The sequence below is a fragment of the Curcuma longa genome, unplaced genomic scaffold, assembly GCF_044706935.1.
Source record: "Curcuma longa cultivar G26 ecotype Majalengka, Jawa Barat unplaced genomic scaffold, ITB_CL_G26_1.1 utg8573_np1212_1322966_RagTag, whole genome shotgun sequence".
In the NCBI taxonomy this organism is placed as follows: Eukaryota; Viridiplantae; Streptophyta; class Magnoliopsida; order Zingiberales; family Zingiberaceae; genus Curcuma; species Curcuma longa.
Window position 1 is genome coordinate 566,670 of NW_027435604.1, and position 20,910 is coordinate 587,579.

The window sequence follows — 20,910 nt, forward strand, 5'->3', positions numbered from 1 at the left end:
TTGATGCCGAGAAAAAGTCAGACATTCATATGGAGATACCTGCCAACTACTAGATGCCAGCGATCCTACACTTGTAAGTTGAACCTTTCATCTCTGAACATGTAATTTCAGCTAATGATACTTTTAATGTGATGACTTTTAGAAAATGTTTTCCCTTTTTTTGTTGAATGTACTAAACGGTGAATAAGTTTTTGAGTTGAAATCTTGAATAATTGTAAGTATGATCAAATACTTTGGTATGAATTATCTTTTGCTATAACAAAGATTGCAACATGGAGCCTCACAACATCAAAGTTTTATCATCTTTTTTTCTGAATCCGGTGTAATTTTGTGATCTGATGAGAAGAAGATTTCAATAAAAGTTTATCAATTTGTATTGTTATATATATATATAAAAACGCGTCAATCGAAGACCATGAGTTTCTGATAATTCTCTCCGGCGATCGCCGTCTCCATCACTGCCAGTGGGGTGAGAATCCCGTCTCCTTCCAGGAACAGCTTGAGCAGATTCTTGGAGAAGCCGCTTACCAGCGCGACTCCCTTCTGCGAGGAAGGCACCGGCGTCGACCTCGAGTCTCGAAGGTTCCAGAACACCACCTCCGGCACCGCCTCCCCGTACCCTGCCTCGCGGAACTTCCGGCACACCGCCTCGTAGTCCGTTTCCCAAGGATTCGCCGACGCCTCGTCGAATTCCATGTCGCTGAACACGAACATCCGCCGCACCATCGCCTCCGGCGGTAGATTTCCCTCGACGGCAACCGCGAGGATATTGTCGAACACTTTCTGGAAGTTTGTGTTCATTCCCCAATCCATGGTACGCATGAACGCTGTTTTCTCCGTCAGAGAATCGCCCTCGATCTGGTGCAGCTGCGGCGTCCTGCTGAACGTGATCACCCGCCCTTTCCATGGATATTCGCTGAGCTCGGAGACGAGGAGCCCGAGCGCGATGCATACCTCCATCGGCGTACCGGACATGCTGCCGGAAACGTCGCACACAGCGATGCAATTTCGTAGGCTCCCCTTCTTGGCGAGGTCTTCGACCATCCTCTTCCATTGCAGCTCCGCGACGTCGTCGCCGGCGTCCGCTAGGATCTCGTGGGGAAGGAGCGCGCCAGCAGCGATTTTGGCCGTCCCCTTCTTAACGTCGGAGAGGTATTGGGCGAAGCGATCGCGATCGTGCTTGGTGAAAATCTCTTTGTAGTTTTTCATTGCCACAGAAGCGACGCGGTTGTAAGGGAGAACGCCCCACTGGCCGGCGCTCATGTATACCTCCGGGAGCTCGAGGGCGCGGCGCAGGGGAACAAGCGCCTCTCGCCGGAGGCGATCGCGGACGCGGTAGGCGTAATGCTCCTCCGCGAGCGAAGCGTAGTCGGGGTGGGAGTCCCGAGGGAAGAGTCGCCGCGCTATGGCCTCGCAGAGGAGGATGGATCGATCGTACGAGGAGTCGAGCGAAGGGCACCACTTGGCGGCGAGGGAGATCTTCGTCAACTTTCCCTCGCCGAGGTGGCGGATATCAGCTGAGAGGAGCTCGGCGAAGACATCGACCACGCGGTCGTGGAGGAAGCGATAGTCTGGGTCACGGGCATAGCGCTCGACTGCTCGCGCCGCCATCTCAGCTCGCTTAGTCCGCCGGATTTCCGCTGCCTGCGCCGATAGGGCCTTTCCCTTTGCGAGATCGGCCGCGATCCTTTCCTCACTCGTACCTTCCTTCTCCGCCACATAGGGCTTCTTGGACTGGTGGCGGCGGCCGGAAAAGCGGAACCTCCGACGGCCAAAGCCACGACGCTTTGGACCGCGTGGTGGCCGCAAGGCCTTGGCCTTTTCACGAACATCGTCGCCGGCAACCAGGCGGTGGAGGATCTCCGGCAAGTCCTTCAGGTATCCGAAGCTAGAAATGGGCAGGAGGTTGAGCGCGAGAGTCTTCGGATGGTGGCGGTGCATCCACAACGCGGAGGAATAAAAACCCTCGCGGTCAGACTTGCCGGTGCCGCGGACGCCACGTAGGTGGCATGTTAGCTTGAGAGCGGTGGGCGCGTCCTTCGCCCAGGCGGAGCCGAGGAGCACGGCGACAGTCGGCGCCGGAGTTCCCGGAACGATCTGGAAGAAGAAATCCAGGCACGGATCTCCGGAGGAGAGAAAGGTGGGGGAGAGATTCTCCGTAAGGCCCCTGCGCGTAGACGCCATTTTTGGGGAGGGATTGGAACAGTCCTCTTGATGTGGGTGAAAATGATCGGGTAGGTATGTGCCGTACGCCTAAAAACGGTTTAGTTTGCAGAAGCGAGGGAAGTCGGGTTGGCATTTAAAGAGGCACATGGCTTGGGCATCAAGGACCCGTCGGCTTGGGCGGCAAGGAGCCCTGGCCTTGGGCCGGACCATTCAAAGACGTGGGGATTAACGGGGACGACTGTTAAAAATATTTAATTCATATTTAAAATTATTAAATTTGAATGAAATTCAAATATATTAGATAATTTTTAAATCGAATTTGAATTCATAATATTTTATGTAATTATATTCTAATTATTTTAAAACGATTTTAATTTAAATATATTTAAATTAAAATTCAAATTGATTTATTTTTAAATTTTAAATCAAATTCAAATATCATATATATATATATATATATATATATATATATTTTAAATTTAAAATCGATTCGATTCAATCCATTTACCCCCTATATGGTACGATACGATTTGACTTGTAGCAAATCATATCTGGTACAAGTATTTTATCAAACTTAATATAACCTCCTATAATCAATTGAATGAAATTAGTTGCCCATTTTATCTATCAACGCTTAAAAAAAAAATTGAATTTTAAAAAATGACATGAAATTTATTTACAAATTTCATGATAAATAGATTTGTCATTTCAAATGACATGCATGAAATATTCTATAAGGTTCGAAAGTAATTAAAATCAGGAAATAGAAATTTTAATATTTCAAAATCAATTTAAAAATATTCGCATGACTCAATTTAAATCTTAATTAGCCCGGACCTGCAGCCCGACACGATAACTGAAAGTCAGCCCAAACGTGCTCCCATCCTAGGCCCAGACTTTACGTCCACGTCACTGATCCGAACTAAGCAACCAAGACAGATCACATCTCTATAAACTGAATCGGACGGCTAATAAGCAACATCCCACGGATCCCTCCTCGTCTGATGCCCCGAACATTCTCTATAAATCTCCTCGGCCCTCGCTAACACAGCACACAGCCGCTCAAAATTCCCTCTTCTTGGACGTTGCTTCCTTCTGTTTTCTGTTTCTTCGTTTGTCGACATGTCCGGCCGTGGCAAGGGAGGCAAGGGGCTCGGCAAGGGCGGCGCGAAGCGGCACCGCAAGGTTCTCCGCGACAACATCCAGGGCATCACGAAGCCGGCCATACGCCGTCTCGCCCGCCGCGGCGGCGTCAAGCGCATCAGCGGACTCATCTACGAGGAAACCCGTGGCGTCCTCAAGATCTTTCTCGAGAACGTCATACGCGACGCCGTCACCTACACCGAGCACGCCCGCCGCAAGACTGTCACCGCCATGGACGTCGTCTACGCCCTCAAGCGCCAGGGCCGCACTCTCTACGGTTTCGGCGGCTGAGCCCTCTTTTCCGACGCCTTACTCAACTCTAGGGTTAGGGTTTTCGCTGGGTCTGTAAAAAAGCCATCTTTACGAAGATGCAGCTGTCGAATCATGTAATCAAACGCACCGAATGCCTTCTATAAAAAAAATGCATTGTTGAATCATTTTAAATGTCATAACTCTTCTTTTTCGTAGAATAATCGTCATATCCACCAGTTTAGTGCTAGAAAAGGTAGTCGAGCAAGGAGGAAAATTTTGTTACACAACTCCAGTTTGAGCGAGGAAGGCAGCGCAGAAATCAAGAAATAGAAACAAAGGACCACTCACCCTCTGCAAATCCATGTGGTACTGGCCTGCGAACTTGTAAAACTGCCAAAGAAAAACACGTTAAGACACATGATTGATCTTCTGGTAAAGAAAGGATGGACTTTTACCTGAATTTCAAACTTCACTGCCCTGGTTTCTCCCCTAGAGCCTTCAGTTTCGACGATGCCTTCGCAATCAGCACGGCCAGGAAGATAGCGGCACTTGATGTTGTAATGGCCATTCTTCTTCCAAGAAACATTCAGGTGTCGCAGAGTCTCGCATAGCTCTGTTATGAGTTCACGAGGAAGGTCTTGAAACTGGAGGACCGAAAGCTCTGCAAGTTAGTTAAAGGACTCGTTGAACGCTTTGGTTAAGAGAGATGTGCAAGTGAGAGCACCTTAAGTCCGAGAACCCACTTTCCCCCGGCAGCAGGGAAACCCGGTAGGCTATTTGGAACTGCCATGTGACTTGAGCTCGTATGCAAATGATCCTGCAAAATGGAAAAAATGCATACAGATAATTCATTGTTGAATGAGCAAGACATGGTAGTTCTATATAAAAGCACTCCGTACCATGGTTTCTTGGACATTACTTGCAAGGTAGCCGCCGCCCGTGGCGCGGGACCGATTGTCGACGAGCAAATAGTACGAAACAGTTGCCTACTAATTATGAAGACTAATAGAATTAGTTAAAGTTGTTGACTCAAATAAGCAGTCTGATCGCAGGAAACACCTTATTTTGTATCCGGTTATGGAGAGACTCGATCAAGTGATCTTTGTCGAAACCCATTTTAGTCACCTCCAGAAGGATGCCTTCATCGATCTGCCAGAATGGACAACTGTTTATGAGGCAGATTATAGAATGTTCAAGTCATGTACTAAGAACGGAGTTGACAGAAATTAACACAGCAGTCTTAAATATCTATCATTTACAAATAAAAGGAGCCTGAAGGCATGTAACAAATCTCCAACACATAATATTGATTAGAAGGGGAAAAACCTCTAACTCTGAGAACAGCATGAAAATTGAGATCTTCTTCTAATCCGTATCAATTTTTTTTTTCACAACGAGATTGACAAATCTAGTAGGAGATAGTAATTCCTTAATCAGACCTTAACAGTTTCTTTCTAGAAGAATGCATATTCTTAGAAGGCTTGATAATTGAGCGGAAATTCTAGGAGAGTATTTAGAATAGAAAGAGTATTACTTGAGTAACGATTGCAAAATAACTCACATTTTTAACTTGCTGTGAAGTATCTAGAGGAACAGCCAGATAGCGGGGAAGACGAATCTTGAACCATGCATGTTCACGAATTTGGCCAATAGTTATTCTATCCATAGGATCAACCACCAGGATTTTAAGAATCAAATCCCGAGCAAGAGCAGACAAATGATCAGGAAGAGGAAATGTCGCCGACTAGATTATCAACAATGGGCAATCCATCAATATGCTATGCTTATGGAACCAGAATACAAAAACCGAGCTTGTTAGAAGATTTCTTGCCAGTATTTTCCACAAGAAGTTTGGTAGATTCGCTTCCTGGAAGGGAAGGGTACCACAAAGAAGAGCGTAAAGAATGACACCGCAACTCCAGACATCTACCTCAGGTCCAGCATACAATTTTGAAGTGACAACCTAAAGTGAATGAACTCAACATCACAGCAAAAGTCCAAGTAAACGGAACTAACAACGAGGAATTTCTAAATACCTCAGGAGCAGTATAAGCTAGGCTCCCACAGCTTGTCTTCAGAAAATGGCCATCACGCATGACATTACTTAAGCCAAAGTCAGCAATTTTAATATGGCACTTCGAATACAACAACAAGTTCTCGGGTTTTAGGTCCCGATGAACCACCATGTTTCTATGGCAGTACTCCACGCCAGATATAATCTATTTGGTGAAGACGTAGGTTTTTAACCGAAATGAAAGGAAGAAAGGCAGGCATGTCATAAATTATTAGAGAAAAGTGACACATGATATACAATAAATTTATCAGTATATGTTCTATAGGTGATATCAATCTCAATACGGCACATAAAACAACACATAGTATGGTGAATCTGTCTACCCAAAGACACTAAACAGAAAATAATTAAATGGAAAATAGTTCTTGGAAGCATTTGGATGAAACAGGATTTTCGGACTTTTGAACATGCATGACCAAAACATGTACCAAAGTAGAAAAATCTAGAGAATTCCCATTAGGTAATAAAATATCAGAACTCTGATTTTCAGATACATCTAAGGACAAGGTATGAAAAAGAACAAATTTTTGAGTACCTGTTGGAAGAAGAGACGAGCTTCATCCTCTTGTAACATCCCCTTGTTGACAATATATTCAAATAGCGTGCCCGACTTAACATACTCCATGACAATATAAATGTTTGAATTGGTCTCAATCGCCTCGTACATACGTATAATATGAGGATGCATAACTAGTCTTAAAATTTTGATTTCTCGTCTCACTGCAATGCAAAACAATTTCATGTAAATATATTAATTATACAAAACATGATAAGAGGGCAGGGGGGAGATATGAAGACGCATTAGATTTAAACATGTCTGAAATTTGATTTCCTAAAAGCATCACATGACATGATCAATGCCATGGGCGTGTTGGGATATTGGATGGCTGATATGTATTAGAAGACAATGTTGCGTACCTAATCACTAATCTCTCTAGAGAGAAGAAAATCTTTAAATTAGAAGTTGTTTGATCAGTGAATGAATGATGAAAGAAAAAACGAAGAGGCATAGGAAAAGAGAGTAAAAAAACTAAAATTAGTTTTAAGTTTGAAGATAAAATTTAGTAGACGTCCGATGTATATAAATGGTCCATTTTTACTTATCATTCTTCACCAAGAAGAAATCACCTTAGAACAAGTTGAAGGATATCGTAAATAAAAGTACTTAAGTAGAGAAGAGATTTTTAAAACATAAAAAATAAGACCATGGCAATATTTATTTTAACAATCTTTTCCATCTTAGACAAATTTTAGGCATGCTTTTAGTTTAAAATTTGTGATCCTAAGCTAATTTCCTTGCTAATCAAGAGTTCTGAATTTTTTTGTGTTTTTGTGTATTTGCAATTTGCAGAATTAATGACCATTAGATCCTTCTATATAGGTTGTTTGCAAGTGCAGAACAGCATACAAAGAAGAAAGATGGGGAAAAGCTTCAAAGTTCACATGTAAAATTGTCCAATGCAAAGTAGATTTTGTTCTTATCTATTAGCTTTTCCTCCATAGACATGAGGTATCCACAATTCTAATCAAACCGGTTATTACATGAACTTACTATGAACATCACACGAGCATATGATAGGGCTCTGAAAAATTAGAAGAATTAAAATTATATGTATTTTTTGAACGAAAAAAATATCGCCATATTCAATTAATGTGATCCTCAAACTTTTTGAAATGTAAATCAAGGCGTTAGCAAAATGGTTACTGACATTTTAATCTAGTAATGCAATGAATATATTCAAGATAGATAAAGATCTAGACATGCCTTTTTCTTCGGTTTCCACGCAGCGGGTGAGGATCTTGATAGCAACCATGTGGCCCGTCGGCAAATGCTCTGCAATTTTAACCTTGCCAAATGACCCAGAGCCAACAGTCCGCCCTAGCTTATAATTTTGCAAGACCACATCAGCACTGCTACTTCTACCAGATTCTTCCATTTTGACACTAAAATATTGTTTGAAAAAATGAAGTTAAGCATGTTTGTTTCCCTAAATACATGTAGCATTGATGTAGTATAACATTACTTGAACGACAGCATTTCTAAAACGTCCAAAACTAGAAAAGTAAATCCATGGAAGCCGAATAACAATAATACAGCGACCAGAATTGACAGATAGCAAGCATCGTAATATGCTTCCCACACATACTTTGAGTTGATTCACAGGAAGACTAAGCTACTCGATGTCGAAAGGAATAAAGAAACTGAAGGTACAATCAAATTCATGGGAAAAAAGAACAAAGCTCAAACACATACAATAGTCGACGAGAAAAAACCTTGGAAGATTTGAATCGAGACAAGAAGTAACAATAAAATTACCCATGAAATTGCACATATAAATGCGAATACCCAGAATAACCCATCGAATCAGCAGTACAAAAATAACACAGAAAAGAAACCCCAGAAAACTAACCTGAATCAGCGACGAAGAGAATCAAGAAGTGGCGAAAGGGGAGAGAATCGGATCTACGGTTTGGGACTCGGCAGAGAGAAGGAAGAAGGACGAAAACGATCGGTCTAAGGAGATCCGACCACCGACGGAGCAGATAAAAGCTAAATGATCAAGTCATCCACTCGCCATCGTCGCCCCCGCCAAAGGCTCCTCGTTTTAAAACAACTACTTTGTGTAAAACCGAATCACATTTAAGTTGTCCAAAGTGACGTTGTTTTGAGCATAATTAAGTCAAAAATATTTTCAAGATGGAGAAGAGACATTTCAAGAATTAAATGACAAACTGTTCGAATTAATAAATTTTAAAATTGAGAGAAAATACTTTTTTAACATCCATATTTAGTGGTCCGATACGTTTTCCTCGAGCATCAGGAATTAATTCTGATATCAACAACCTCAAATATCTTGGTTAAATCGGGCAGCCCTCAATTTCACTGTTTGAGTATTGAACACCAAATTTTCTTTAGTGCTCTAATATAGTTTACCCATAGCTTCTTAGATATCAACATCATCTTGGGTTTATTCTTAAAGATTGGGCATCATCTCAATTCTAATATTGAACATCAACATTCCTCGAGCACTCGTACTTAGTGATTAAATCACTTTCCCTTAGCATCTTGAGTTAATTCTCAAAGATTAGACATCCTTTAACATTTAGTTTCGAGTACGAGACACCGATGTTTCCCAAACACTCGTACTTATTTAGAAAGGTTTGAAAATAAATATTATCGATCACAATAATAAGATTATATACAATTATTTCATATGAAACAAATAAACTCCTAATCTAGATAACTATTTACTTTTTACAACTAAATCAATCAAATCTACATAAATCTTGATAGATATACTTAATTTGGTTTTGAAGAAATGTCTATCTTAAATATTAAATTGAGAAAGTGAACATTAGATAATGATTTCGTGAGAATATTAACAAGTTGATCTTTTAATAAGACATAAAAAAAACACGCAACTTTGATACATTAGATAAGTATATGAATAAAATGATTATTTAAGATAATATGTTTCGTACAAGAGTAAAATTTGAATTAGTAGAAAGATTAAATGAGGATATCTTATTTTCTTTTTTTATTGAAGGAGAGGAATAAAAAATAAAAAATAAAAAAAGAAAGGAAAGACATGACGAGAAAGGAAAAAAAATACGACATCATGCTGCAAAGACGCAATTTTTTTAAAAAATTAATGTGGAAAAAATTAATTAGGTTTAAAAAAATAAAATATAAAATTAAAATATATATAATAAATAAAATTAAAATAATTTAAAAATAAAATAAATGTTTTTTTACAAATTAAATATTAGAATATTAAAAATCATGGACCCCTAAGCCGGCACTGACTAAGCTTCGCTGCGTGTATATTAACTAGAGATCTTCCGTACGCGGTAGGCGGGCCATAAACTTCTCCGCTTTGTTCACATACGTTCGCTTCGAGAAGTTGTCGTCGAGGAGCGGCCGGCAACAACTTAACCAGCCACGAGAAGGATCTCGATCGCCTGATTCGCCTCCATCCAGAAGGGGCAATGAGCAGGGACGTAGTTGTGTGATCTTACTGGCCACCGGTTTGCTTGATCGAGTTCAACCACACTTTAACTCAGCTTCCTGGAAGAACAGTAGTACTCTTGATTTGCCTCTTCGTGAAGCTCCTCCATCTGTCAGTCACTTCGCCGTTGAGGAATGAGGATGTCCTCATCTGAATGGCCGAAAAGGCAAACAAAGGCAGTTACGCTGTTGCACCATCAATGAGGAGTCCTTTCCGTCAAATTTGTTGGGCCGCCATTAAAGCTCAACCGAAGAGCTTCACGAGAGTACTGCTTCCCTGTCCTCCTCCTCCACTCCACCGCCGCCGCCGCCGCTCGAGTGGGTGCCGGAGGGAGGGAAGGACGGTGGAATTTGGCCTCTACCCAAAAAGAAAGAGCACTAATTAAAAATTTGTAAATGAAAAACACTAGAAAATCGTCCTCTCGTGTAAAAAAAAAATGCCTAAAATATTTTATTTTCCTGGTAGAGTTATGCTTTATTAAAAAATATACATTTTTTATTTTTCATTTTTATCTAATAGCTAATGGGAGCAGGATGGATGATGGTTCTCATGGCCGCCGATCGATGTGGCTCCCATTTGCGGCGGCCGACATCGGAGGCAGTTGCGGCTCGGGTGACGTAGAGCGATGATGTCATCGACATGCTCGCGCCGATGGCAGCTTGGTGTGGTGGCCCATGATCTTCGTCGGCGAACATCGGGACATAGAAGGCATGGCGGCGGCGGCGGCGTTGCCTCGTTCGCCAGACGACGGCGGCTTTACCTCCACCGCTCTGCTCCGCCTCATTCTTACCGGCCGCCTGCCAGAACCAGATGTTGCTGTTGTAGAAGTTATCCCCCGACCACGGCGGCGCCGACGAGGCATCAATTCAATAATACGCAGTGGTGACATTGGAATGAATAAATTAATTATTTTTTGGTCAACGTTGACTTTTGGCATATGGTAAGCGCACGATTCTTTTTTTTTATTTATAAAAAATAAAGAAAAATTGATTCAATTGGAATCTAATCTTCTCCTCGGGGTATATATGCCTTATCACGTTGCAATTCAGTTGACATTCCTTTCATTATTCATCAACAATATCAGCTGTCTAAGATTCCCATATAAAATAATGGTTGACCTCAAACTCAAAGCGGCCAGGTGCAGTGATCTTAGTTATTCGCTTATTCTTAATATTACTTTATGGTAATCTTTTAGTTTAGCTATTAGATCAGCATGCAAGCACGATTCTGAAGAAAATATTCAGTTGACATTTTAGCAAAGAGAATGTTTTATCATGCTGTTCTTGTCCTTTGACCAACGCCAGTTGGTTGACTCTGAACAAATGTTAGATAAAAAAGAGAAATTAAATCCTTCTAGATTTACCAAAACGTGTCTTGATTATTCCTTCATAACTCGTGGTCAAAATGTCAAATTTACATGTGTTCATTACACAGGCATGCATGTTGACGTATGACACGGCCAAACTTTTCCACCACATTAAGTCAACCCATATCATATACAATTGACGTGGTCAAAATTATTGTCGACCTAGAACAAGTAATCAAAACGTTATATATATAAATTGGTTTGGTGGAAGGCAATTTGATCAAAGAAGGACGTGAATCAACGCAATACTACTTGACTCAACTATATAGTTTGTATATTTTATTTGATCATATAATTTATAATTTAATCTAAATTAATTGTAACAGTTTTACTTAAAAACAATTCTATCAAAAAATTATTCATTTTAAAAATAATTTTTAAATATATGAAAGGGTTTTTTAATTTAAATTCTAAAATTTATTTGTTTAGAAATAGTTTTTAGTTAGATTGATGGCGAATAAAAACATATTTTAGATATAAAATATTTTTTTTTACTTTTTTACTTTTAATTTTTACTTTAAAATAAAAATACAGTTCTAAAAGAGGAAGATGGATGATGTTCCTCCCCCAAAGATCTCTGCCGCCGCCGTAAATGCGGCCGGATCTACTTTTTTTCCTCCCCGAATCTTTCCTGCCCCTCTGCCTCCCTTCCGGCAAAAGATCTCCATCGATACGCTACCGCTCTTCGCCCTCAATCAATATTCTATCCATTCCCCCGCACCGCCACCGCCACTCCACCACCATCACCACCTTGAATCTACGGTAGCAGCAGCAGCAGTTGCAGGAGCAGCAGGCGCGAAAGCCAATGATTAAACTGTGAAATCTCCATGCACGTCCCCCGTATCTCCCTCCCATCTCCCTCGGTTAAATTGATTACTACGAATAGAATTGAATTTCGACAAAGTCGAATGTCTACTTTCTATAGTGGTCAACTATAATTTTTCGATTTAACTTTTCATATATGATCGTGAGATCGACCGTGTGAGATGAATTTCATATTTTTGTTACAGTATATTATATTATTAGTTGTAGAGATCTGTTCATAAATTTTAGTTATGTAAGTAATTACATACTGTTAGATTATGAATATTGTTAATTATAGTCGTCAAAAAATTTCATAAGAGTCGTCAAAAAAATATATTTGATAGTGCCCAAGACCACTAGAATACCATAGGTGAAGAACCCATCACATAATAGATATTAAAAAGTATATAATTATTTTCCTTTTGAATGTATTATTTATAATAAGATAGTTATTTGTAAGGTAAGATATGTGAAATTACCCTTAAAAGATAATAAAAAATTTTATAAAAATTGTGTTTGTCATTATTATTTGAAGAAAAATCATTATTTTTTATTTTTTTTGGCATGAGTTGTTCTTGTCATAATATATAGCGTATTATTTGTGATAGAGGAGGGTGTCATTTTTATTTTTATGATGTATTTCTTTTGAAATTTATTAAAACAATGTCTCACTAATATTTTTATTTTTGAAATATCATTCTACGTTCATTATTTTAAACTAAATAATATCATCTTAAAATCATAATTTTTATTAATAAATATATTTAAAAATTTTAAAAATTTTGAGACGGCAGAAATAAATCCATTTCAAATTTATATAAATTAGAGGTGATTTTTAAAATAAAAATAAAATTTGATTGAGAGTTATGTAAGTGAAGATGAATTTATTAATTTATTTTCATTTTAATAAAATTCATTTGTTCTTTTTTATTATGGAAAAGTACATATTATTGTTACTAAGATAGTAAAAAACTACCCAATTGAATTTTAGCCACTTGTTCCCGTGGTATAGCTAAGTTGGTTAATTATGATGGGACAAACTTATTGAAATGGACAAAATCAAATCTCGATAAAGGCGAGACAAAAAATTAAAATTTGTATTTTCACAAAAAATAGAGAGAGAAGAAAGACTTATATTTGATATATTATTTGAAACAGAGATTAATGATGGATTTAAAATAAAATTAAACAAAATTAGAGATGAAATTTATACACGGATTTATAAATAGAATTGTAAAAGAATTTATAAATGGATTAAAATTATATTTAATATGTAATCTGAGAGATATTAATGACGATTTCAAAATAAAGTTAGAGATAGAATTTATATTTGAAATTAATTTTATTTGATAAATTAAAAATATATTTATAAATGAATTTTTGATCTATTTTTGAAAATATAGATGAAATATTTCTGTTTCAAAATGAGTCACGTAGCTTTCACTAACAGATTTTTGAAACGAAATATTCTGTCTTAAACATTGTTTAGAGATGAAAAAATAACTTTCAAAAATAAAATTTTTTTGTCTCTAAAATCCTATTTCTTGTAGTGGTGATTAATTTAGATATTATCAATATCTCAATTCAAACTTATTTGATTGTTTAAAATTTTTTACATTTTAAATTTATTTGATTAGTTATTGAATTTGATAATATAAACTTATTTATTTATTTAACATATTAATAAGATACCATTGCATTTTAAGGACAAATTTGAAAGAAAGGAAGTGGTCAAAATAAAATCTATATATCCAATCATTATGATTAGTCTAAATTAATTTTTATAACGAATTAATCATGAATAATTGAGTATTGTGACTGAAAACTATTTTGGTAAATTTAAATTAAAAAAAAAACGGAAGAGAATTTTTCCATAGATTTCTTTCTCTTTTTTTTGGAATAGAATTTAAAACTGAATAGAGAGTTTTTCTCAAAATCTTTCGTAACGGAATTTAAACTTCAATCTTCATGAACTTCTATTTATAGATAGATAGATAGATATCTGCACATCACGATCAATGGCCTCCCACAATCTTCAACTCGGAAGTAGCAGCACCGCCGCTTCCGCCGCCAGTAACCAAGAAATCCTTAACTATGATCAATTGGCGGAGGTTTTCTCCTACCTCCCGGCCAAGAACCTCTCCCGCCTCCACCTCGTCTCCAAGTCCTTGCATAACATGATCACCTCCGATCCCCTCTTCCACCTCACGCAATCTTACCACAACGCCGCCGCCGCCGCCATCATCGTGGAAACTTTAGTTGGCCTGCAGTACGTCATCCTCGATCCGGACGCCGGCCTCCCCCCGGCCTCCTTAGATATCCTCTCCGCCTACGACGAGCCCCCCTTCTACTGCAGGATCCTTTGCTCCGCCGGCGGTCTCATCTTCTACCTGAGAAAAGACACTATTTTCTATAGCATATGCGCCTATAACCCCGTCCGTCGCGAGTCCTGGCTCATTCGTATTCCTCCCGACGGCGACATCGGACTGCGCTCCAGCTTGGCCGTCGAGTTCACCAACAACGTCGCGGGCGACTACAAGCTCGTCTACGTGACACCCGGCGAGGATTGGTCCAACTTCCGGTGCCGCGTGTACGACTCGGCGGCCCAGGTTTGGACGAGGGACGAGGTCATCGACTTCGGCCGCCGCGAGCTGAGGCATGAGAATCCGGTGGTGCACCGTGGGGCTGTCTTCTGGGCCTCTGACTGCTTCTGCTCCTGGTACACCAGTCCCTACGTGTTGTCATACGAGATCGCCACGGGGGTCACCGAGTTTCTGGCGATGCCCGAGGCCGACGACGGCACTGTGGAGTCGGCCGACTATATCAGCGTGGCCGTCTGGGAGGAATCGTGGCTGTGCCTGATGCATTACCGTCGACGTACCGGCACGTTCACGGCGTGGGGAAGGTCTGGTGATTCATGGGTGAAGCTGAACGAATTTGTTTACTTGGAGAAGCCAGAAGACGTGGGGACGATGTTGGTATGCGACGGCGGGAAGGAGAAAGGGATGGTGTTGGTGTTCAGCGTCATAGATGAGGTTTACGTTTACTCGTTCAGACAGAAAGATCTAACAAGATTGGCGACGAGACTGGGTCCGTGGCACCCTACCTTCTTCCCCTACGCAAATACTCTGCGGCCTGCTTGCGGACGACAGGGAGGAAGCCGATCAGATTACTTAATTTAATCCATTCATTTGCATGGTATATTATGTATGTTGTTGTCCCCGGGATAATTATTACACAAGCATCTGCGATTCGATCCTCAATTATCATGAACTGGCCGCTAGCTACGTGCATTTCCTGATTTACCTATATGGCCGGTGGGAAATTTATGTGGAAACAAATAGGTTATCTCCAGAGATAATCAATGGAACTAACTGAGAATATTTATCATTATATATATTGTTATCATTCAGACACGGTTAAATTGATTACTACGAATAGAATTGAATTTCGACAAAGTCGAATGTCTACTTTCTATAGTGGTCAACTATAATTTTTCGATTTAACTTTTCATATATGATCGTGGGATCGACCGTGTGAGATGAATTTCATATTTTTGTTACAGTATATTATATTATTAGTTGTAGAGATCTGTTCATAAATTTTAGTTATGTAAGTAATTACATACTGTTAGATTATGAATATTGTTAATTATAGTCGTCAAAAAATTTCATAAGAGTCGTCAAAAAAATATATTTGATAGTGCCCAAGACCACTAGAATACCATAGGTGAAGAACCCATCACATAATAGAGTTACATCAAGAATCAACTTTAAGTCCATATCTTTTTACATTAATCATGGACGAACTCACTGGACACATTCAAGATACAACACCATAATGCATGTAGTTTGTATATGATATTGTTTTGGTAGATGAGACACGTAAAGGAGTAAATACTAAACTAGTATTTTGGTGGAAAACATTAGTAGTGAAAGGTTTTAGGCTTAATAGAGTAAAGACAGAATATATGGAATTTAAGTTTAGTAATATTAGACGTAATGAGACAATTGTTAAAATAGGAGATACGAATTGTTTGAAACTGAGAGTTTTAAATATTTAAGATCATTTTTGTAAGATGATGGAGGTATTGAGAGAGATGTTTTACATAGAATACAAGTTAGGATTGTCGAAATGGAGGAGAGCGTCGGGTGTTTTATGTGATCATAAAGTACTTCTAAAACTTAAAGGGAAGTTTTACAAAATGGCGGTTAGACCTACTATGTTATATGATGTTGAATGTTGAACTATGACTCGAGCACATGAGCAGAAGATAAGAGTTGCAGAGATGAGGATGTTAAGATGGATGTGTGGACATACGAGGATGGATAGAATAAGAAATGAGAATATTAGAGAGAAAGTCGGAGTTGCATCTATTGAGGAAAAATTCTGAGAGACACGTTTAAGATGATATGGACATGTACTTAGACAACTAATAAATGCTTCAGTTAGACGATGTGAAACTATGACAAATACACACATCAAATGAGGAAGAGGAAGACTAAAAAAGACTTGGTTAGCAATAATAAAATAAGATAAAATTTATTTAAATATAAATGATGATATCGTAAGGGATAAAAGCATTGACGTAGAAAGATCCATATAGCCGATCCTACCTAGTGGAATAAGACTTGGTGGTTGTTGTTGTTGTTCCTACACAGACATTATATTTTTGTATATAGTTAAATGATAAAACTTTGATATTGTTTGTGATTTGATGATGTTCACGTTACAACTAGAACCATATTTTATGGACTTTTTCTATTAAGTAATCACGTAACAACTTATAACTTCACGATATCATTAATATTTCAAAGTTTGTTAATAATGGCAGTGTATCAAAATATGCTCGCACATAATGCCTATGTACTATGTGATGTTCTAATGTATACCACGACATACACTTTTTAAACCATTGTTTATTTCTGGGTTATATCTATCATGCTGATCCTGACAACATTGGTTATAACTTCAATCATGTTACAAAGTAGTTGTATAATTTTGCACTTGCTGTTCTCTGTGCCTTCTTCTAACTTTAGTTTTGTATGAATGGAGAATAACAGGCTCTGATTTGGTCCAAGATGAGCACAGGACTTCCTATTGAGATTGTCTCAGCTACAAGAGAACAAAATTATGCATCCTTTTGTCGACTAGACATTGATATTCATCGGTAATACATCGATCTAGAATGATTACTGGTTAAAGATATTTATTCTTTCCCTTTGGAGTTTCTGTTTGTACATCAACTGCTGACACTGATCAATATTTGGTGTTTTTGCTTCTCAGAAACATTCCTCATATCCATTTACATGAAAAAAAGGAAAATAAGGATAAGTGGCATGGTGCTGAAATTCAAATTATCATCGAGGGAAACTGGACTACTTATCGTGTATGCTGCTTGTATATCTATTTTAGTATTTGGAAGATTATATCTTTCATAAACAATGAATTTGAAATGGTTTATTTGTTAGTATTTGAAAAATGTGTTTGCTGTATGCAGTCAAAAATAATTCACTACATGCGACAAATGGCAGTGATCACCCCTTATGCTCAGTTTCTTTTTAGATTTCTCACAGACTTGTCTGAGTAGGTTCCATTTCCATAACAGTTGGTTCTGTTCACTCTCAATATTTTGATTGACAACTCTTCTTTGTTTGGTTACAGTAAAAATGTGACAATAAGATTTGCACGAAGAACAGATGTAATGCCTCCAGCTCCTGTAGAGACAAAACACCATCCCTCTGCTGTTGATATACTACTCATCAAACGCCTTATTGCAGAAACATCAAAGAAAACTCTTCAGCAATTTCTTCAGCATGAATTCATCAATATATCCAAGTCATATGCTGAACGTTTAATTGGTATAAATTCGAGTTTGTTGTCTATTTACCTCTATGGATGAAGCATGAATTTGATAAAATCGCTACTGGAAGGTGTTTTTTATATCCCTTTGTCAGTTTATACTTACAAAACCTGATTGCTTTGTTTTTTCTGTGTAATAAGGTACTTTGTACCATTTTGGAGCTCTCATTGATATTAATTCTGTCATTTTGACATTTATTCATAAAAGGCCGCCAAGGTTGGATTTTAGCTGTTATTTCATAGATAATCTGCATTACAGATGAGTTTCAGGAAAAAGAAAGTCTCCTAAATCCTAAGTCCTAATTCCTAAAAGACAAAGACCAAGATGATGTATGATCTAAATGGCCAAGGCAAACCTTCCAATCCTATTGCCAGACCATCCTGCTATGCTTCTTATTGCACCTTTGATGCTAGCCTGCTCATTTACTGTTGCACTAGATTTTATAGTTGGCATATATGGATAACTCACTGGGTAATGTTCCATTATATGGCGTGACTAAAAATAGCATTTTGTTTCTTTGTTCCAGGGGAAATGGGCCCTGATTTTAGTCCAAATATGACTACGAAAAGTCTGACATCCCAACAGATTGTTCGGATACATCAATTATTTCGACAGGCCAAATTTGATGATCCAAGTGGAGATGTGAGGAATACTTGACTTCTTTTTAGACATCAGAATTTTGATATATTCCTCATGCTTTTGCGGTGTTAAATTTTTTTTGAGATGCCTCTGCTCTCTTGTATCAACAGTGTCTTAGTCCAGCAGGTGAATACAATCTTCGTCTTGGAATCATCAAGGAGCTGCAGCCAGACATGGTTGCCACATATTCAAGCAGGTCTATATCTTCCTTTGATATCCAAACTTCAATACATTTCTTATGCTATAAGGCTTATATTCCTGAGTCAACTTGGAGCATCATGGTGACTAACTAATCATTGGTTATACAATTTGACATTTCAAAAATTATTTATCTTTTTGGATTTAGTTTTGATCTTTGTACTATGGATTATCTTCTAGTTGCCATTATGATATAAGTTTTAAAATCTGAGTCAATTTGGAACATCATTGTGATTGTCCATTGGGTACACAGCTTAGTGTTTAAAAGTTATGATTCTTTGTGGGTTTAATCTTTGCTCTGTACGATAATGTTGATCTTCTGTAACTATTTTGTGAATCCAGTCCCCAAGTTTTTGAAGGGCATCCATTCATTGTTGAAGCTGGAATTAGCCTTGGTGGAAAAGACGTAAAACAAGTAAGTAGTTAGTTAATCATCACTCGTGCATCTTATGTGATTACTGCGATGTTTTTCATTTTACTGCAAAGGGATGCAATCTATACCTTCTCGTCACAAGTGTCAAAAGCTGTAATTTATTGGTTGTTTGCAACAAAGAACTATGTGAATTGATTACAAAAAATACACAGTGAGAGACAGAATCAATTGAGGTTTTTTACAGTGCTTGACCGAATGATGTTTCTCTGAGAATACTTGTGTAGATTTCCAGCAAATAAACATTATATGTGCTTACTGAGCCTAACTTAATGCCTTGTTGACATCATAATGGTGAGGCTGCAGGTGTCAAAACCATTGATCTGGGTGGTCCCTGTAAGCTAAATGATGATAGTTTAAATTGTACTTTGACAAGAATATTTTTGATTACTAATTTGTGGTATATTGCCCTATAATTTGCTTTCAAAATGTGAATTGGTGTTGTTTTATACAGTTGCAATGAAAAGGAATTCACTCTCTCTCTTTTTCAAAATAGGGTCTCAATATTTTCCGGTTTGCAAACCGTATACCACTTCTTTTTGAGCAAGGAGCAGATGTTGTCACGAGAACTGCAACGAAAAAGATCAAGTCAGATTCCTTACCATAAGATTGAATGCGCATATTTCTGTCTTTTTTCCTCTCATGATTGCCTATTTTCATGTTCCTTTTAGTTGGAGTACTTACAAAATTAACCAGATGCAAGATAAAATCGGTGTTTTTGTAAGCATTGTCAGCACAAAAATACCATTCAAAGGAACTGGAAAGGAATATATTGGAGATGATATTACTGAAATCTCTTCGGCTGTCCAGGTACTAAAATTTTAGTTCATATATCATAGAGGAAATAAACTGATATCTATTAATCTGCACATGCAATACACGCAGTCTGCTATAAAACAATGTTGCCTTCAACTGAGATCTAAAATAGTGAAGAAACTTCAAGCCCGTGAACGACAGGAGAGGAAGCGCAACCTGACCAGGTAATAGAAATATTGCATGGGATTCTTGCTTCACATGATTGTCAATTACTTATTATTATAGAATCAGCATAACCAATTTGTTTCCTAATTTGTTTCTTCTTTTTATATATCACGATGTCCATCTGTTTCTTGTATGATAGTGTTGATTATTTCATCCTGATTGCTCCAGACATACCTGCTTTGTTTTGTATGACTTTGGTACCGAAAAATAAATGTTTGAGTTTTCTTTTTTTGAGGGAATCCATAAAATTGTGAAGTTGTGGTATTCAGAAAAAGCAGGTTTAGGAAAGTTTAAATGTTGCTTCTGTGATGAGCTTTTCTGTTCCTTTTGGCTACCCAGTGCTGCAAATGTTCAGTTCCCTTTCTGATGTTTTTGTTTTCGCAGGTACATTCCTGATGCTTCAAAAGCCATAATGGATGTCCTCGACAAAATGGCTCAGAATTACAACCCAAAGAGGCACCGTTATGACAAGGATGATGATGAACTTGTAAGTAAAGTTGCATCCCACGAGATAACTGAAGCTAATTTTCGAGAAAGCCTCTCGCAATATGTCGAACAGGTAGTCTTATATTGCTACCATTTTGAAATGATTTACTGGTATGTTGTGAAGGCTCGTTTATTCATTGCCTTAACATCGTTCAGGTGGATTACGAGATGGCCCTGGAATACGCGACACAAACTGGAGTCGTCGAGGAGCCACGCGAAGACATTTATTTAAGCTCACTCGAAGGCTTGTACAACTGCGTCGACCTTCATAGCCCTGTCTTCATTTTTAGATTAGCGACTTAGCTCATTACTTCATTCATATGTATCTTGACAAATAAACATTCCTCCTCTGTTGTGCATTGCTCGAACCCCATCGCGCGGATCATGTTGTACGAGACAGATTACAACGTTTTCTTGTTTACATTGCTATTTTTTTTTTAAAAAAATATCATATTTATTTAATTATCTAAAGTTGTGGCCAATTCATTGATTCGGTAA

The 20,910-nt window shown here is 38.3% G+C and overlaps 4 protein-coding genes across 4 annotated transcripts; 2 read left to right on the top strand and 2 right to left on the bottom strand.

Annotated features, from left to right (window-relative positions):
• Positions 1–402: 402 nt before the first annotated feature.
• LOC141820952 (uncharacterized) lies at positions 403–2,255 on the bottom strand. Its single transcript, XM_074708319.1, has one exon. The coding sequence runs from the start codon at positions 2,182–2,184 to the stop codon at positions 403–405; it is 1,782 nt and encodes a 593-aa protein (XP_074564420.1). The 5' UTR covers positions 2,185–2,255.
• A 972-nt stretch (positions 2,256–3,227) lies between these two features.
• On the top strand, positions 3,228–3,746 carry LOC141820844 (histone H4). The gene has a single exon (XM_074708200.1). The coding sequence runs from the start codon at positions 3,289–3,291 to the stop codon at positions 3,598–3,600; it is 312 nt and encodes a 103-aa protein (XP_074564301.1). The 5' UTR covers positions 3,228–3,288; the 3' UTR covers positions 3,601–3,746.
• A 21-nt stretch (positions 3,747–3,767) lies between these two features.
• Positions 3,768–6,336, bottom strand: LOC141820843 (serine/threonine protein kinase OSK1-like). Its single transcript, XM_074708199.1, has 9 exons — positions 6,171–6,336; positions 5,598–5,780; positions 5,393–5,524; positions 5,123–5,305; positions 4,621–4,710; positions 4,461–4,547; positions 4,286–4,378; positions 4,017–4,205; positions 3,768–3,951 (listed from the first exon to the last, which is right to left on the bottom strand). Exons 1-9 carry the CDS (start codon positions 6,321–6,323, stop codon positions 3,841–3,843), a joined length of 1,221 nt encoding a protein of 406 aa, XP_074564300.1. The 5' UTR covers positions 6,324–6,336; the 3' UTR covers positions 3,768–3,840.
• Positions 6,337–16,883: 10,547 nt separating this feature from the next.
• LOC141820845 (DNA topoisomerase 6 subunit B) lies at positions 16,884–20,833 on the top strand. The gene is made up of 12 exons (XM_074708201.1): positions 16,884–16,985; positions 17,102–17,204; positions 17,316–17,401; positions 17,480–17,676; positions 18,205–18,320; positions 18,428–18,513; positions 18,858–18,930; positions 19,442–19,533; positions 19,617–19,755; positions 19,831–19,925; positions 20,311–20,485; positions 20,569–20,833. The coding sequence occupies exons 1-12, from the start codon at positions 16,897–16,899 to the stop codon at positions 20,713–20,715; spliced, it is 1,398 nt and encodes a 465-aa protein (XP_074564302.1). The 5' UTR covers positions 16,884–16,896; the 3' UTR covers positions 20,716–20,833.
• The last annotated feature ends 77 nt before the right edge of the window (positions 20,834–20,910 follow it).

Bases quoted from the DNA above. Each gene is read 5' to 3' on its own strand.
- LOC141820844 (XM_074708200.1), top strand. From the start codon at position 3,289: ATGTCCGGCCGTGGCAAGGGAGGCAAGGGGCTCGGCAAGGGCGGCGCG.
- LOC141820843 (XM_074708199.1), bottom strand. From the start codon at position 6,323: ATGCATCCTCATATTATACGTATGTACGAGGCGATTGAGACCAATTCA. The intron at 5,306-5,392 runs GCAAGAAATCTT...TTGATAATCTAG, and splicing joins ACTTCTTGTGGAAAATACTG to TCGGCGACATTTCCTCTTCC. The intron at 3,952-4,016 runs GTAAAAGTCCAT...TTTCTTTGGCAG, and splicing joins CAGTGAAGTTTGAAATTCAG to TTTTACAAGTTCGCAGGCCA.
- LOC141820845 (XM_074708201.1), top strand. From the start codon at position 16,897: ATGAGCACAGGACTTCCTATTGAGATTGTCTCAGCTACAAGAGAACAA. The intron at 18,321-18,427 runs GTGAGGAATACT...TTGTATCAACAG, and splicing joins TTGATGATCCAAGTGGAGAT to TGTCTTAGTCCAGCAGGTGA. The intron at 18,514-18,857 runs GTCTATATCTTC...TTGTGAATCCAG, and splicing joins GTTGCCACATATTCAAGCAG to TCCCCAAGTTTTTGAAGGGC.
- LOC141820952 (XM_074708319.1), bottom strand. From the start codon at position 2,184: ATGGCGTCTACGCGCAGGGGCCTTACGGAGAATCTCTCCCCCACCTTT.